An 18,972-nucleotide genomic window follows, 5' to 3' on the forward strand; every position below is an offset into this window, starting at 1 on the left:
AATTTTAGAGGATTGTGTCTCACTGTAAACCGTGGCACTGTTTTGTTTTTTTTTGCTAATGATACATGAAAGAGAATCACAGCAAAGGCTTGAAGCAAATTCACCAAATTATGAAAAACAGTTTATTGTCCATGACATAATGGGAATTGTTCATTTATACACTTGTAACACGAACAGTGCAAATATCTTCATTATTACATTTCAGACAGATGCTCACAAATTATCACTCTGATACAAATGAGCAATATAGCAATGGTGTATTCTGTTGGCCAAGTAATTCTGGGGAGGGTTGGAGGGCAAATTGTTCTGTGCATCATCTATAGATGGATTGGTGGAGCCAATGTGAGTAAGAGTTGAGCTTCTTACTGAGAGGCAACAGGTCCTTTGAGCCCTCAAAGTCAGTCCTGTCAAGAAAGCAGAGTAATAAGTAAAAGCAAGAGAAGTTGACAGGATTTCATTCACGGAAATTAACTGATTTCTTACTGTCCTAGGGCCAGGTTCTGCTCCACTGTTCTGCTCAGAGGAGTTTCTTTGGATTGACACAAGCATCCCTGTGGTGCAAACCTCTCTGATCTGGCTTCTGTGACAAGATGAAATGTTTACAACTGGCTTGGTGAAAGCAGGGAAGAGCAGGTAAAGCAGAGATGTGACATTCGTGGGTTTTAAGCACACATCTGATGCCAGTGATTTCTGAGGAGGGTAAAATTAATTGACTGTTTAGGATAGGAGGGTAGAAGTTACTTTCAGGAACCCTTTCCTCGGAGCTGAATTAAATCAGTTCTTCTACATATTTGTAGACATTATACATGAATACATAGACCACCTGCCTCTGGCTTTCTCTTACCATAGTAAGCAGTTAGCATCCCAGTCCACTCAGTGACCCAATTCTGTCCAGCTTGACACCAAAACAGCCCCTGGATAGGCCCTTTTTGCTTCTGCCTCGATACCTCCGGGGTAAACCCATGAGGTCACTGAAGAATCTCTGGACAGCATTGTCACCAGTGGACGTGCCCTCTGGCTGGTCCCTGGTGTTTCGAGTCCACTGGAACTCAGACTCTTGTTGATCAAAGACACCTGTTGGAATCATGTCATCTAGCTCCTGGTCCATCACTTCTGAAACCAGTGGATTCTCCAGATCCTCATTTAATAATTTGGAAAGACTCTGAAAGAAAGAAAAGGTAAACGGTAGGAAGGGAAGAGAGAGGAAAATGGGAGGGTTTCTGGGAACTCATTATTTTCATAAAAAGCAAGGCCAGTGCTAAGTTTGGAGAAACTTATTTTGATCTTGTATCAAAAGATGAAGGTACTGAAGTGATTTCTGAAGCCAGCAATGGTCACCTTCAGCTTCTAGCCAACCAAGCTCCTTGGAGCTCACACTGGAGACTCTCTCATAATGCTCTAAGATTGTATGGTGTTACTGTACTCTCTAGTTCTAAACTGACAGATTGCTGGCTAAGTCTCTCTTGGAGCTGAGATAAATTGGGAAAGACAATGAAAGAGGTTTAGTCAAGAGCAAATAAGGAACAAGAACAAATGGTTGCTACCTCGGAATAGTAAAAGCAGTTATGGAATGACAGGAAACATGCCAAAATTGGTGCTAGAAAGATTAAATGATTCTTCAGACTGGGAGGTTATATAATGTATAAGAACACCAAATCACTGGTTGGGTAGCTGAAATGTTTTTTCTTAACGGCTTGGAATTCCTACACACACAAATACACAAGCACCCACGCCCACATACACACACACACACACACTCTTTCTTTCTCATGCTCTGCCTCTGGGACTCTCAAGCAGGGACTGCATTCCCTACTGCACCACTGAGCTGGGAGGAGATCCCCCTTATGTTCCTATAGGTACAACCCATTAATTCCATTTGCAGGGTAAACTAGGGACTCAAGAGAGGAGCATGCAGGTAACCACTGCAGGGCTGCAGGTAAGAGTCCTTCCAGGCATATTCCTTTTACTCCAAAAGTTTATTGCTTCACTCAGTCACAGAGTGACCCTAAACCTGCAGCCCCTTAACTGACCCCACAGAAAAAACATTTTCCTTTCAATTACCTAGTGTGATTAGAGATTTAAATCCAGCAGTCAGTTACTTTATTTCCCTCCATTTGATAACCTTATGCCTGCCCACTTCAGGATCCCTGCTGTCATGGTCTCTTGAGTGTCTCCTACTACACTAGCTGAGTTTGGAAGAAATGTAACTAATCTGAAGTATCAAAATCCTAAAGAAGCATGAGCTTCTTTCAGTTCTATTGAGCAGCCAGTCACTTACCTGTAGGCTGGAAATGGACCTGGCCCTTGCTTGGTTCTGACTGACAACAAGCAGCAGGAGGAATACAGGGCAGAAAAGAAGTTTCGGGTTCATCTTTGTGTTGTGGTGTCTCTGATTCCTCCTCCCCTTGAGTCTCTCCGGTTCAGTGTTGCTCTGTGTCTCCAGCTACCAGCCTTTATATCTTCCTCCAACCCCTCCCAAGTCTACCTTTTGAGTTCCTGCCAGAGCAAGGATTGGTTTGAGGTTCTGATCTGTTTTCATCCTCCCAAGGAGGAGGAGGGAGGAAACAGTTCTCTCTTCTAGCTGGGAGTAACAGGAGCGTTTTACATGTAGGCAACGCAGCATCATTTTGTTACTGTGAATTTGAAGGTCTCAGCAGCCTGCTGTCTTGGTGCTACCTATTTATATCAGTTACCTTGGCTCAGCGTTCCTTGGGTTGATCACTAAACCATTCCTTTACCTCTGGAGAAAAATAATTGTGAGAAAAGTACAGAGTGAGATAGGAAGTAAGTTGTATTCACTATACATTCATCTGGCTCCTTTGTCACAGTGGAGTACAAAATCAGAGGGGCAGGGAATCTCATAAAAACATACTGTGTAAGAACTAAGTGTAATTACTTAACATGATAATAAGGCATTAGTAACCTGTGAGAGGGAAGATTGTGATTTGGGGAAGAAAGGAAATCCACATCCTAACAGTATGACAAGGGACTTGCATTAGTTAAAATGTAAAGTCTTACTGGCCCAAGTGGCAGAGAGTGTGCCTGAAACCAGGCTTACCTATAGAGAAAGCCCCTACATGACTTATGAATTTCCTCTACTCCCCTGGATCCAGCTTAAAACATTTCCTCTATCTATCCTTTCTCAGTTTACTTTGCACAATTTTTACTACAACTGAAATGAGTCTGAATGGAAGCACAGCCCCAGTCTCTTTCCTACTATGTGTACAAATACAGGGACAAAAAAAAAAAAGCTGCAGATCAGAACTTGCGTGTGGTGTGTTCTCTCTCTCTCCCTCCCTCTCTTTTTTTGTTTCCTTTTAATGGAGTGAATTGAAGCACCAGGTTCAAACAAAAGGGGTTCTGTGAAGTGTGAAGGGATTCAGGAGAAACTGAATCAGTTTTCAGCCAGAACCTGGAGGATATTTGAAGTCATTACTGTATGCCACGCCTTCCTCTACTGTAAAAACACCTGTTAGATGTGTAGGTGCTCTGATGAAGATGTATATGGGTAAGTGATCCTCCAACACCCCACTTCTTAGGAGTTCTTTGTTGGGTTCTATACCAAGAAAGGACTTATTTTCCCATTTTTGGGGGCAGGGGAAAAGACCAGCAGTAAAATCTATAAGATGCATGTTTGCGGCAGAAAGAGGGCCTTGAAATCTGGCCCCACTGGAAAGTGGGAATCTTGCTGAATATGAAATAATACATCTTGATCTTTCGTTGAGTTTTTTCCCCACATGTGGTGCAGAAAGTTAAAGGCCATTAAGCTGTATCTGTGTGGAGGAAATGAAGGACCATCTGGCACTCTTCATCATAATTTTTTTGAAGTTAATATTCTTGTTGGTACTGAAAGTTTGGGGGAAAAAATTCTGTGATATGCAAATGCATTTAACATTTTCAGACGTTTTTCATCTGAAGATCAATTTAAGGCATAATGGTTGCATGTCTCTAAAAATGGTTATTCTAAGGAGACAACTTATAAACATTCCTTTTTGACCGAAGGATAGGTCTAATGTTTTTACATTGATGAATTTTTGTTGTTGTTGATTAAAACCACGTTTGATCTGAATCTTACTAAGAAAGAAAATCATCACAGCATGACTCTATGAGTGGTACCTGAGCGTTTCCCCTTCTAGAGAAAGTCAAAAAGTAATTTCTTATTTCTGAGGTCTGAGGTGTGTACTTTGCAGCGTAACAAGACGCTAACAGATGGTCAGGGTGGTTTCAGGCTCATCTTTTTTCTTCTAAATAGGTGTGCTGTTTTGTGATTTTTGATGACTTGCTGCATGTCTGCATAGATGTGGGCACACCTGAAAATGAATCTTCTTGGCCTCAAATTCTTTGAGCTTTTATTTTTTCTTGTTTGAGCTCAGAACTTGCAACTATTTCCTGGGACTTTTGAATTGTCTCTCTGGTAACTGTTGGAAATAGATACACTAGCGCAGTGGAGTCCTTATCTGTGACTGTGTTGATAAAAAATCACAGAGTAATTCAGGTTGGAAAGGACCTTTGGAGGTCCTTGGTCCAACCCTGTGTGTGATCCAGTTGCCCAGGGCCTTGTCAAAGTGAGTTTTGAAAATCTGCAAGAAAGGAGATTCAGCAGCCTCTCTGGGCCTTGTTTCAGTGTTTGACTGTCCACATGATTTCCCAATAGCTAACTGGGATTTCCCTTGTTGCAACTTGTGCTATTGCCTCTCACCCTAGTGCTGGGCAGCTAGAGGCTGTCCCTAAGCAGGAAAAAAGGGTGTTGCATCTCCCAAAACAGACACTCCATGTGAGTCAGTGTCTGAATATTCACAGTTTCAAAAAATTGCTATTGGGCTGATTCAGTTAGAAAGTAGAGCCTTCAACAAAACACTTCAGCCCATAAGAAAGGAGGAACTCCTGAGGAAAGTAGAAAATACTTGGAGAACAGGAAATGGATTTGTGCTTGTTTCTGAAGTGATTTGAATGTTCATTGGTATGGCAAATCCTCCATATAGGAGTGGAAGGAAGTACAAAGAGGAAGGCAGGTTGGCAGGTGTTCCTCATCTCCAACAGTAAATTGCTTCCTGGCATACTGAGATATTTCTCCTGTACCAGGAGAGATCTTGTTTCTTATGAGAAAAACACACAGAGCATACTTTTCCTCTGGAGAAGCATACTTTTCCTCTGGAGATACTTCTGACCCATCTCTACAGGCTGCTGTGAGGAAGCCAAACTCTAAAGTTGATAGTATGCGGCATGCTTAGCTACCATTTGAGCACTGCTGCAGTTGCTCGTTATCCTCCTCTTCCCTAACTCAGTGATCCCTTTCAGCCTCCTCCTCCTCCTCCCCAATTTCCCGGGCCAGCATTTCCTGGCTCATCGCAGCTGGCTGAAAGGGCAGTGACGTGTTTGCAGCACTTTCATCAAAGTGGGATCGCCAAGTCCTTGATGGAAGCTGGCACGGGGGGCCCCTCATTATGAGACATTAACATTTAGCTGTGGTATCTAAGCATTTACTTGGTTGTCCCCCTCCCTTGCCCTTTCCTGAGTCGTCTAGTGGCTGAGCTGCGCCAGGGTTCAGTGCACAGCATCGCGAGCCCAGCCTTGGCTGGTAATTACCCAGCTGCAAGTGCTTGGCTTGCTCCACTGGCACTTTGTTGCCTTCACCTTTCATTATGTGCTGACAACAAGGCCCTGGCGGTGCAGGGGGGAGGGGGGTCTGAAGCATCAGCTCTTGCTACAGAGAAGAGAGCAGGCACGGAGACTATGAAGCTCCCTTACCCTGGTGTAAAGCTCAAGATATCCACTGGACTGCAGCAGCATAATCCAGAGCAGAATTAGGCCCCTATCGCAACGATTCCTGGGGCTGTATGGTGGGAGGAACTCCCTACGTCTGTAATAGCCCATCTGTGGGGAATAAACCAAACCCTCACTAATGGGTGACTCAGAAGGAACTTTCCTTGTGGACAGATCATCCCAGAGTGGCCCACTGCAGATGTTTCCTCTCTCCACTGATGCCCTGGTGGGGCATCTTGGCAGAGTTAAGGCTAGTCTAGCTGGCATCTGGTCTCCTCTCGCCTGGCCCCTCCTATTATCTTGTTTGTCCTGTTCATTTGCTGATACAATCAATGCTGATACCGCAGACTTGATGATTTTCCTCAGGAGCGCTCACATGAGAGATGTCCACCTGGGCAGGTTGGAGCTTCTCAGCTTGCTCTGCCAGCTGGCCTTGATTCTGAGCTCACCAGTCCTACAGTGAGGCTAATATATTAGAAATGGATAGAGCAGACTCATGCCTGACCTGACTGGAAAATGGACAAGGAATTTTCCTCGCTGCAGGTGGACACCCCTACAGAGTGCCAGGCTGTTGCTGCCTCCAGGCTCACACAGGTAGAGCAACAGTAGCCAAAAGTGACTACCCTTTATTTCAACATGGGAGACAAGCAGAAGCGGTGAGAATGTTGATTCATCATGGAGAATATAGATGACTATCTAAATATTCATGTTGAAGAACTTCTCTGCCTTGAAATATTACCTCCTTCTCCCTCGACACCTTCTGTGGCACTGAAAAGGCCGATAAGAGGGATTCAGTGCTATTGCCACTCCTTTCTGGGGTCCCGAGACTGCACTTTGCCTTTGCCTAATCTGACCTGCTCTCTTTAATGCTCACTGATCTCTGACGGGTGGAGAGAGAAAATTGTCTTCCAGAACCTTTCTGTGACCCTCTGGGACGAGAAAAGGGGCCTGGGCTACCTGAGGATAAGAAGGGCAGTAGGCTGGCATTTAGTAGCAGGTCGTAGGTGGTTCTGGAGCATTGGGTTTTGATGGCAAAATTGTAATATTAGGTTTGACAGGCACATTTATCACGTTCTGCTGACGCTAATGAAGCCCAGCAGGGAAACAGCAGTGAGGCAAGGGGATGAAATAGCGTGAGACTGTGTTCAGTGCTAGTCAAATGGCTGCCTCGGTACACTTCTGTGTCTCACTACCGCTTGCTGGGAGAGTATTTGGGCCCAATTCTGATCTCTGCCACAGCAGGGGTGGAAACAGAGAAGCTGCACTGGAACTCTGCATCTAGCCTGTAGCAGCCAAGATCAGAGTCTGACTTCTCTCATTACCCCTCAGTATTGGCACTTGGACGACGTTAGGGAGTGAAGTGCAATATGCACTGATTCATAGCTGGGTGTTCCTGGGAGTTTTTTCTTCATGCACTTTTAGGTCCAGTGGTCATGCTTTTGTGGTTAGATGCTAAAGATCCCTAGTTCTGCTCTGTGTTAGTCTTGCTGATGTTTATAACATTTTTCTGTAAATTCTTTCAACATCTAGAGGCAAGCTGCTTTTCCCACAGTACTTCAAGCACACCGTCCCACTTCCCATGATTCAGCACTCTTCAGCAAATGATATTCTCAACTCAGTTCTCAAAAGAAAAAGTGGAGAGGGAATGGATCAGGTTATAGGCATAAATAACAGCAGTAGAGCAGGGTAAAGCAGATGAAATGTGAAAACTGCTGGATAGCTGGTATGAAAAACACAGAAGCCTGATATAGGCTATAGTACTGGAGAAGATTCTCTGGGTGGGAAGGAGGGTTCTGTATTAGACGAGTGTGAAAAGTAAGAGAGGAGTGAAAGCTAGGCAAACATTGTGATCTGCTGGAACAAACTTCAAGGTTTTTGGAGATACCAGTAAAAGGGATGCTGAAACAAATAGGAAACAAGCGTAGATGTTTAGAGCAATGGCACAGTGCTGCATGGTGAGAGGCAGAAGCCCAAAGAAGCACCCGAGTTCCGTAAATCCATACCTGAAGCTAAATTTTTGGCTAAGCTTCATTTCTAGCAAGGAGATGAAAAGCATCTTGCTGCCTTGTTGTTCTGGAAAGATGGGAACATTTAAGCAGGCAAGTTGTAAGTAATCGTACTGCAAGTGAAAACATGGATTAGCTGGGCATGTGTACGTTTTAACTGTCTCTCTTCAGTTCTGTAGCAGCCAGTCCCACTACTCCCCAACCTTTAAGCTGATCCTCAAAAGTTCTGAGGATGATCTTGCGCTGGCCTGTTTAGAATTGAGCCTTTCCTCCTCTTTATATTAGACACCTTTGGCATTTAAATTCAGGCCTAATTGATCTGTATGTTAATGTCTTGCCATAAAAAAGTCACATCTTCAGTGGGAGCTAGGTCAGGCCTCAGTTTGTAAAATTCTATTTACAGCAAAGCATACAACTGAATAGCAGATAAAAGAAGAGTGTCCACAGTTCCTAACCTCTGGCAGGAGGAAAAAAAAAAAACAACTGTTCCAGGGCAGCATGGAGATTACATATCCTCAATTGTTTTGAGCTGAGGGAGAGAGTTCCCTATCAAAGCTGGAAGATCACTCCTATGAGATCTCACCTAACCTCTTCACTGCGAGGTGTTTGCCTCTGTCCTTAATGAAGTGTGTGGTGACCTCTTCTGGTGAAAAGAGAATATGCCTCAAAGTTTGGTTAGAATGAGTCCTGATGAAGAAGAAAACAGGCCAGATAGTGTGAGAGCTTTTGATAAAATGACCAGTTTAATCTTCGATCTGAGAACATGGTACATACAGTACCAGAAGGGGCTGAGTGGCTCTTTCATAGACATTAGCCTCTAGTAGCCATGTAAAATATGTGAGCGGTTATGTGTCTTGGCAAGGCACATGGTATGCGTGTGATACATGAATGAGTGTACATGAGATACAGAAGTCTGTGTGTGCAGCAGGGTGTCAGATGTTTGGTGGGTGTTTAAATTTAGATCCACCACTAGATGTGTTGGTCTGGACTCTTATAATGGATTTTGCAGAATTTAAGTTCCCGTTAGACGAGGTGTGAGTAGGGAGGCTGTTTCTTATAAATTTTGGCAGGGGTAATGCTTGACCACTTTTTCTTTGCAACCTAGTGCATCCTGGAATAGTTCTGAGCAGTGTCAACAGCGCCCATTGATCTAGAAGGTTTGCTAGCCAACAAGCCAAATAAAGGAGCAAGAGTTTACGCCATCCCTTTGTGCTATTTATTGCTGCATGCCATTTGTCAGTATTGAGCGTGCAAAAAAAGCAGCCATTTCTAGAAATGGCTAAGCAGCTACAGAATGAAATGGCACCTGTCCTAGAAGTTGATGTGGTTGTTTACTTCCTCCTTCCCTCCCCTGACTGACTGATGATGAATCCAAGAATAACTTGACTAACTAAGAATGTAGTCTGTTACATAAAGCTTGTCCTCCACTAACACTATGTAGACTTTGTTCAGCGTGTGTGAGAGTGGAGCTGTGTACAACCTCAGTTTTGTATTCCCAAAGCAGGGTCCCAAATGTCCTTTAATTTTGATACGTCTTAGACCTGTGGGCTGCCTTGGCTGGAGACAGGCGAAGGGGGAGAGCTGTGTAGGTAGGTAGGTAGGTCCCTGTTCTTTGAGAACAGGAAGGGCTACCTAGCCAAATTTGTTTGTCAGACAATTTCTATGTGCATTATTCTTCCTCCCACTTACATTTACGGTCCCCTTCACTGATGCTTCCCATCAGTTCAGGCACACCTGTATATTTGCATGTGCCCAGGCTTGGCACTAGAAGACAAGTCCTTCATGTCGCAGCGTGGCAGCAATTGGTTGTGCCTGGAGGTCTGCAGTAGGTGTACGCTCGACTATGAGTGCGGGGGGGGGAAGAAAGCTCCTTGCTACCTTGAGTGGGAGCAGTGGGTGAGCCACAGCGGGAGGAATGCAGCCTCAGCCAGAGCCTAGCTAAGCTACTCTTTCTTAGTAACTCACTGTAGCCATGGTGATTGTTATCACCCGCTGTTCTTGATTTGACAACCCTCCTTTGTTTTCCCAGAAAATACTCACTGTGTTTGCCAAGCCTCTGGAAATAGCCACATCCTTATGTGGTGGAGGGTGCTATGGCCCTGGGCCAGCGGGGCAGGATATTTTAGCTGTTGCTTGTCAGCAAGATGGGTGAGTAGTGTTTCAAAAACTAACACTTCTAAAGCTACGATAAGGTGCTCAGGCTACAGAGCTGAAGCCTGTGTTCATGCTTGAGATAAACTCCACTGTCAGTGCCACATTCACACCTCTCCTGTCACTTTAGGCACCCCATGGTCCTGCCTTTCCCACTAGTCACTTGCTACAAAGCCTCAGCACATGGGTGTCAGGCCCTGTGCCTTAGCCTACAGAGTCCCCGGGGGCTGCATTGTTCCCTATGCCCTTGTGGTGACATTCAGGTGGCCAGAAGAAGTAAAGCAGGTTGGATTTGTCACCTCCTCACTTTCTCCTTCTACTCCGAACTTTCTTTGGACCCAGCCACTTCGCTCTGGGTTGCGCTCTCTAGCCATTGCTGTCATGTGAGAAGAGAAAAGGGTGAATTAGCGATATGTCAGGTGCACTTCTGAAATGACAAAGATGGGGGGGAAAGCAACCACTTCTGTAATCCCAATGTTAAATCTGCCCATGGATGTGGAGGGAAGTAATGCTTTCACTCAGAGTTACTTACAGTCCCTTTCTCTCTGGAAAAGTTGATTTTTAAGTCAGGTGTTTAGTGGCTGTGGACTAGACAGAGCTATTCTGGAATTACAGGGTTTCATATAATTAATTCACTTAGAGAAACAAATGACACCTGTGTAACGCAAATGAACGCTGTTAGAAAGCTGAAATACGTCAGACTGTGCTAGTGGATGGAAAAAAAACTGTTCTTCTAACCAAAACTGTTAAATCAGTGCAGAGTTTAAACCTAGCTTCAGGATGAGGACAATATAGAGTTCAAAGGTTTCCTCCTTCGTGTATGGTGTCAGCTTCAGTTCACAGAAGAGTGTTCCTTGTAAAGAGAAGTTGTGTCACGCACACATATGGATGGGGGCACGGATGAGATTTGGTCACAAGGCTGAAGAGGTATAACCTAGGTCTCTGTTCACTAAGTGACTGGAGAGTTAAGGTTTCTACTTATGTTTATATCACTGTCAGCCAGATTAAGAATCCATGAGACTGCTTGCCGTTGATCCACTGGACAGATACAGCCTCAGTTCTCCTAAGTGTTTCAATCCAGACCTCGAGTGGCTTTCAACGTATAGGAGGCTAAATTCTTTACTGGCATAAATGATACAGCTCTATTGACATGAGGGGAATTTTGGCCATTTGCACAAACAAAAATTTTGTTTCACAGCTCCATGTGTACACAGACAACTGGGTGTGCAAGTCCGGAAACAGCGTTTTTTCACAGTTTGCTTGCACTCAGTGGAGCTGTCAAGCTGAGTACGAGCTGCACATAGAGGGGCTGTGCAGTATATCTGTACATGCCTAATATTACTAGAAGGCTACGGGAAATGTTGGGAATATATTGATAACAGTGATTTGGCTCCAAGGCCTGTTAAAATGGGGCCCTAGATGCCACCTTTAAATCTGAACTCAAACACTCTAGTTAAATTGCTGTGCCCCATAGCAGTGAATAGGAGGTCCAAGAATGAGATTAGTCAGTGTATATCTGAACTTCCTGACCTGAGGGAAATTTTTTCGGTACATCCATTGATTCACTCTCTTCGCCTAAGACTACTCTGTCTGCTCTGCTTTGAAATGAAAGCTGGGGCTTGGGAAGGCTATGCAATAGTAAATAGAATATACAAAGAATATACTGAAATAATGAACAGGTGGGGTAACCACATGATCTGTCTGAGTTGGACACATTACTACTAGCCCTTGTTACAGGAGTTAGGGCTTCAGTGCCTTCTGAAAGGCAGGAGAACCCTCCAAAGTGTCCCTACTTGAGCACTCAAAAGCCAGCTTTGAAAACTCCTTTCTAAACTAAACCCTGCTGCTATCGTTCATCTGTGTTCTATTAAGAGCATTCCTTAATGACAGGGGTCTTCTCCCTAATAGACATATCAGACTATTATAAACATTTAATTACATTTGGATTGTGGAAACCTGTGAGCAGGTGTCTGTGCTCTAAACTCTTAGTTGTGTTTAGTTAAAACCAACACAATAGCATGGCTCCTCTTTGCACAGCTGATACTTGCCACAAATCCAGAAAACTTCAGGGTCAGGGAATGATTTTAGCTTTTCTTGCTCACTGGAGATTCCTAACATACCTTCTGCCTTGTTTGACCAGAGGATTTGTTTCACCGTGTCACCTCCCTGAGGATAACAGCACATTTTTTGCCTGGTGTTGAAGCGTGAAGACCATTGTGAGCCATGACATCATATCTCAGGCTGGAGCAGACCAGGAAATGACCAAGGCGGCCTGAAATATTGGCCATGGGAAGAATGAATGGAGGAGAGAAGGGATATGATACAGCAACATTATTTAGCCTAGATAGGTCAGATGCACATGACAAGTGTAATGGGACCAAGAGATCTTTGACACTTTAGCACATGATGATATTTTAGTGCAGAGGGGTGGCTTTGAGAGGTGGAGGTGAATTAAGCTGCAAATGTACTAACAGACATGCTAATAAATCATAGCTGCCCTTAGACAGTAAGGAGTAAAGGAGATATGATCCTGAACAGCTAAACTGCTTTGAATCTGTCCTTTCTTTAGTTCTCGGAAGTTTGGGTCCTGATCTCTAACCAGAGCCAGAGAAGTAATTCCCTCTAGACGTATCAAAACTACCAGTGAGGAAAGATGCACGTGTGTATTAATGGTAATGGCTATTTGGGGGAGGAAGGAATGGGAGAGAAAGTGATCTGCATTTTTTGTAAACTATCTTGTGTTTTGGGGGGGAAAAAAAAGATTGTAAGTATTGATTCAGAAAGTGAATAGGTTCAACTATTTTTGAACTGATGTAAACCAGAAGGGGATTAGCCAGCAGAAAAAAATAGGTTTTTTAAGGCGAATTATCTCTGAGGTCTTGCTCAGTGGGTTAGAAAGCCCAGGGCTTGTTCCAGCAAGGTTCCGACAGCCCTGGGGCTTATCCCTGAAGTCAGAGCCAGGCCAAACCTTCAGGCTGGGTCACATCAGTCTCCTTTTGCCCACAGCACAGGAGTCCTTCCTTAAAGCCCGGACAGACCTGCTTCCCACAGAGATCTCATGTTGTCTTGCTGCTAGTGTGCTTTGTAAATAAATCTGCTCTCCAAATTTCTACAGCACATTGATGTGTTGTTCTCTCTCCTTCATTCCTTCTGTCAAACCTTGAGAGTAGGGGAGTATCTGCTAAGACGTAGCTGCTTTGGGAACTGTTGCTCTGTAATTGCATGAGAGAGAGATTTAGCCAGTGACGAAGGTATTGCTTTGGAAACTGGAAACGTGCATCACTTCCATGATCTCTGTCTGTGGTCTAAGCAACTTTTTGTCCCTGTTCCCCCTGCATGATGTGTGTATGATGCTCCCCTATCTCATGTGGGTGAGACTGCGTTATTGCCTGTGCAGCTTTGCGATCATGGAGCCAAGAATGTGAGCTTTTGCAGATGCTCAGTAATAGCCTGATGACCAGCAAGCGTCTACTGGAGGCGAGAGGCCATGCTTAAAGCTTCTATACTTCTTAACTGTAACACTGCATGTCTTTCCAGAGCTATTCTTTACACAGTCCTTAATCATGAGAAATTTATACTACGGTACTTTAAACCTCAAAACAGATCCCTACTTACACAGGTCTGAAAGCTTGATTTGGTGCCCCTTAACTTACCCTCAAAGCAAGTACCTTCATTGAGACGACAAAATGTCCCATCCCTCCTGGCTGACATTCTAGGCCCAATGCCCACTGATTTGTTTCCTAATGATCCTGCCAGCTTCAGGCTGCTAAGTACAAGTGTTTGTGAGCCATTTCGGGAAGGCAGAAAGTTCAAAAGTCAGGAATTCCTGGAGCAGCAAGAGGAGGGGGGTATGACAGGAAGAGGGGAGCGAGATTTCACTGAAGAGCCCATCACAAATAGTGCAAGAATAACAGTTCTCTATCGTGGCTGCAGATTCCCTTATCTGGGAGCGCCAAGCGGTGGAGCCTGTCGACACTTCTGCCTCGCGCCCTGCTCTGTGCTCAGCCGCCTGCAGATACAGAGTGGCTTGAACAAGTTCCAGTGCTCTCTCCTGGAGCTTCCCAAGACCCCTCATCACGGCGTGGCGCAGCACAGCTCCATTGGGCAGCCAGGTGACATCACTGCCAACAGAGAGTCATGTAGGCGCTTCCTGTGTCACATTCCCCGCTGAAGAGCCTCTTGCCAAATCTTTGTTGTTCTGTGCAGTCTTTTTAGGAACAAATAGTCTAAATTTAGCCTGACTGCCACAAACACCTTCCTGAAATAGAATCTGACTCTCTCTTGCCTTGTGCATGTTCTTGAGAGTTTAAAAACAGAATCCCTAGTCCTTGGGGTCCACAGCTAAGGCCTCAGTCGGCCTAAATTTGGGCAGTAAGAAATACTGAGCAGTGCACTGGGGAAGCTGCTGGCGCTCTTTGGCCCATAGTGAACTGAGCAAGGACAGGAATGTTCCAGAGACAGAAGCTCAGGTGATGGCATATCACAGAGTCACATGGATTTGGTCCAGTCTGAATGAGCTGTTCTGTATTTCAAGGACTTTGCATTAGAAAATTTATTGTTTTCTAGACTAGCTGCAACAAAAAATGACATTTAGCAGTGCAGTGAAGGGACTTATCCAGTGTCCTCTGTGATCTGCCTAGGATAGTAGCTCTAATCCTTGTCCTTCCTTTCTTGGGCATAAGCAGATGAGCGCTGGCCTGGGAGTCAACAAACCATGGTTCTAATCCCTTAGCAAAGTCAGTTCTTATCTATGTGTGCTGTCCTTGAAGGCCATATGCAGCATTGACCTGCTTTGAGAACAACGGATGAAAAGTGCTTATAGAGGAATTAGGAATTACTGTGAGATGAGGGCAAGGAGCACAGACTCCACAAAATCGCTGGGTTTTTAATGTTGCTGCCCTTTGCTGTTTCCGTGAGCCCGAATATACGAGTGCTTACCCTGAAGGAACAATTCTAGCCAAAGCTGCTCTTTTGAATTAGCAGAGAGTAAAGAGGCATGTCTTTAAAGAGCTCTCTAAATGGGAATAGAACAAATGTTTTCAGTCAACTGTTGTCTTTACATCATTCCCCTTCCTCTGCCCCCTATGTTCCTTCAGACCTGCTAATTAAGCAGCTCCTTGTATCTGCAGGTCAGTTGATCAGCTAATGGACTCCCTGCTGCCTCCGGTGCAATATGTCCTGGAGCATAAATAGGAAAAGGCAAAACGCCCTCAGAGAACCAACCAGATCCTGGTCTGACTTGTCTGTGGGGTCCTTCCTGAGTAGCACTGAAAGCAGGTATATGAGAGAGAAAGAACAATAGCTCTGGAGGCTGTTACCCTTGCGTTTGCCAGGGTCCCTCGTATATGGCCTTGGCTCTGCAGGATCTGAGACTAATAGCCAGTGGAGCTTCCCAGCGTGCCATCATTCAGCAGAGGCCTAAAAATACCGGTGGCTCAAATAAGGTGAGTGTGAAGTGGCGGGTGTTACTGAATACTCTAAAGGCCAAACCCCTGGCACCTGGCTCCAGCTGGGCTTTAATGGAGGAGAACAAGAGTGGCGGTAGGGCTTTGTGCACTGAGCATCCCACAGGGAGCTGGGAGCTAGGCCAAGGCGTTAATGGAAGGACAGAAGGGACTTGGAGGACAGGACTTCTGTGTTCCAGATGAGCACCTGAATTAGCCCAGTTATTATACAGTCTGGGATAGCTGTTGTTCTCTTTCTTTAGCATTTTTATCCAGGATCCTTGAAATGTCTCTGGCAAGAACTTTGTCAAACTCATTAATCTTCAAGAACTACTTTTGTTTCCAGTTTCCCAGCCCCCTCTCATTTTGACACGTTTCTTTAATAACAGACTTCTTGCCACCTTGTAAAGCAGTGCAGAGCCCACAGGTTAAGTAACTTACTAGAGGTCATTAAATAAGTTGTTAGCTGAGTTCAGCTTAGATTTTCTGGCATCCGTTTTTGCGTCTGTGCCATAGAGACCATCCTCACTGTCCTGGGACATGTGAAAGTAGGGAGCCAGTCACTACGTGAGTGGGTTTGGGAATCAGGACCTGCTGCTTTCTTAGAAGCTGGCAAGTACTCCAGGATATATGCGCCTTTCTATTTCATCTGCTTCATCTGCCTCCCCTTTTACCTGCGTTCCAGTTTCAAGGTCATATTCCCATTAAATATCTTGTCTTAAAGGCTTATTTTGCCCTTCTAGCTTCTCTGTCCTTCTCCAAGTCAGGAGGGAAATGCTGAGGTGACTCACTGGCATTCCCGTCATCTTTCACTGCTTTCAGAAACTTCCCTAGTGATAGTGTGTGTGGGGCTAGACTAATCCGGTCTTTCCTGGCACCCCGAAAGGGTGCTTAAAGGACTGCGACTGCAGCATGCATCAGGCAGGCCTGTAGTGACATCTGGCGTTCGTTCGAGGAAAATACTGCTTATTCTTCCTCCCTGCTGTCATCTCTTGAAAATTCAGATGTGAACAGGCTGGCTAAAGTGGGAAGCAGAGATTCCTGTTTCTAGATCTGCTGAGAGGACCAGCATGGCCTCTTACACAGACCCTGTAAGCCATGTAACTCAGCAGTATGAGTGGTGCAGGATGGCTAAACTGATCTGTGTGGTCTTTATGGAAATGAGATGCAAACTCTGAGTGACACCGGGAGAAGGTTATGAATAAGTATGTCAAACAAAATGGAAGTTGTTTTCATCTCTATGGGATTTCAGTCCAGTGAAGACACGTCTTAGTACCCTTGACTACTTTGAAATCCACTATCCAGGCATAGAATAAACTAGACATCTCATGTTAGACTGACCCAGATCCAGACTTTTCAATCCAGAAGAGGTTTCAACCCACCAAAAGTCAATGTCAGAGAAAGGTAAGCCAACTATCTCAGCTTTCATCCAGTCCAAGCCTTGTATGTCAGGCACAGATGTCCCAAAAATCTCTGGAGCCCAAGCCACCACATCAAAGCATCAGCCATATATATAGAAAGCAGCCCTTCACTTCCCCCTTCCTCTGTGGAGAGGGATTGTTTGGCATTGAACCAAAGCATGTTACACTAATAACACTAATTGCTATCTATCATCGAGCACGTGGGGCCATTTTCTTCTATTTTCTAAATTAAAAACCCGTGCAGAAGCCTCTGAAGAGATGCAGATCAGAACAGGCTCAATTTTCCATGCAAATAATTTGCCTCTGATCTTGACCCAGGATTTTCATAACAATCAGTGTGGGGCTCCTCTGGCTCTGAGCTGCCCTGCGGTACCCAGCTGTCCCGCTCCCTGTCCCCAGTGGTGTTCCTTTCATGCCTGCTTGTGAGGGCATATGTGCACCTGAGGTATTTTCCTTCACTGGCTTGAAAGTGGTGGCTCTTCAGCAACGTTTATCTTTGTTCCCACTTTGCTGTTTTATCCACGTTTGATACCCATTGCTGAGCGCTGGCAGAAGCCGGATGAAAGGATTCTACCCTTCCGGTATCCATGCTGGGCATCAACCTAGTTTTATGTGTGTGCTTCTGAATACATGTAATTGTGTGTTCATGTTTAAATCTCTGTGTGCACGCCTGTGCAGCTTCCACACTTCTCTGATGTTACCATCGTCAAATATTTTAAAATCATACGTCAGCATCCCCTCAGATTCCAGAGACTAACTTTAGAAAGAATCATTTTTTGCAAAGTGTTTGAATTGTATTCTTCGTGGCTTTCAGTGATGCACCTTGTTGTAATATGATTTACTGTTGTTTCTGTTACATATGAAAGTGCCGAAGCAACTCAGCGGCTACCTTAATGGGAAGATCTTATCATGTGCTTGCAGATATCTTAACATCCATAAAATTGTGTTTTGCACCAGTGTAAATGTTCCATGTAGACAAGTTCTCGGATCTGGGGAGGTGGAAAGGGAAGTTGTGTTTGAGAAGGACAAAATACCTTCTTAGCACTTTAGAAGTTGTATGAGACTGGGGTGACTGTTGTGATCACTGAAGCAAATTTTGCATAAGCTGAACCGTTGAATTTGCTCGAAATAATTCTTACCTGAAATGGCAAAATGTTTTAGAAAAACACCTGATCTTGATTTATGAGACATTAATGATAGAATTCTTTCTGTGATTCATTCCTCTTTGTGTAAAAACACGCATCTTACATTTAGCCTGAATATTTCGGTTTCCAAGCTTGTCTTACTTATCTGCCAGACTGAAGAGTTCCTTAGCTGACCTTAGAGATCCACAGCCCCTGAGAGCAAGTTGACCTCATCACCTCAAGCTAGGTCACTCCTACAGTGACTCTCTCTGAGCTGCCTGAAGGGAGCAGCTGTTGGTTCTCTTTCTGTGAGAAGACAACTTTATCCGGTTTTACAAACCTCTGTATTAGCCAAGTAATTGACAAAGAGACACCCAGACCAGCTTCCTTTGAAGCTCATTAAACTACATTTATTGTAGCAACAAAAATAAAAACAAAGGCCAGTTGCAGCTTTTCAAGCTTGACTTCCTCTTGAATATATACCTTTACTTCTGTTGCCTTTTTGCAACCGTTATGCACTGCCTTGCCTCGCCTAAAATGAGCTGTGATCTGCTCAAATCTTTCTCTTAAGCAGTAGTGAAGCCCTTTATGAACCTGTCAAATGAGAAAGGAGATAGGACAAACCCTTTTCCCCACACATCTCCTTCTTTTTCCATCAGGATAATTCCCTTGCTCTGGAATTGCTCGAACAAGGTGGCTAGCAAGATAGGGTTGATGATCACAGATATATGCAGCCTACCTTCAAACGAACTAACCTGCGTGGAGCTTAGTGACTGCCGCAGCCAGGAAGTAATTTGGTCTGCTTTGATTTCTCTGAGTCACACATAGAAGAGGAATTTACTACCCTCTGCTCGTGACTGCAGAGACTTCTTTACCTCCGGTGAGGAAAAGAAGCAAACTAAAATTTGGTGGGAGCCATAGCTCCTCCTTCCAGTGTCTTCCATGCAGCAAAACTGCATCTTTATCTCATCATCAAATCTCTTGCTGACTGGACAGGGGAAAAATATCTGCATGGAGAGGAGATTCTTCTGTAGTGGAGAAGAGCTGGACAGATGGAAGGCTA

At 44.6% G+C, this 18,972-nt stretch overlaps 1 protein-coding gene across 1 annotated transcript; it reads right to left on the reverse strand.

Moving 5' to 3' along the window:
• Positions 1-342: 342 nt before the first annotated feature.
• On the reverse strand, positions 343-3,233 carry LOC104141857 (C-type natriuretic peptide 1). The gene is made up of 3 exons (XM_009671422.2): positions 2,279-3,233; positions 845-1,162; positions 343-404 (listed from the first exon to the last, which is right to left on the reverse strand). Exons 1-2 carry the CDS (start codon positions 2,369-2,371, stop codon positions 857-859), a joined length of 399 nt encoding a protein of 132 aa, XP_009669717.2. The 5' UTR covers positions 2,372-3,233; the 3' UTR covers positions 343-404; positions 845-856.
• Positions 3,234-18,972: the final 15,739 nt, after the last annotated feature.

The sequence above is a fragment of the Struthio camelus genome, chromosome 21 (assembly GCF_040807025.1).
Source record: "Struthio camelus isolate bStrCam1 chromosome 21, bStrCam1.hap1, whole genome shotgun sequence".
In the NCBI taxonomy this organism is placed as follows: domain Eukaryota; kingdom Metazoa; phylum Chordata; class Aves; order Struthioniformes; family Struthionidae; genus Struthio; species Struthio camelus.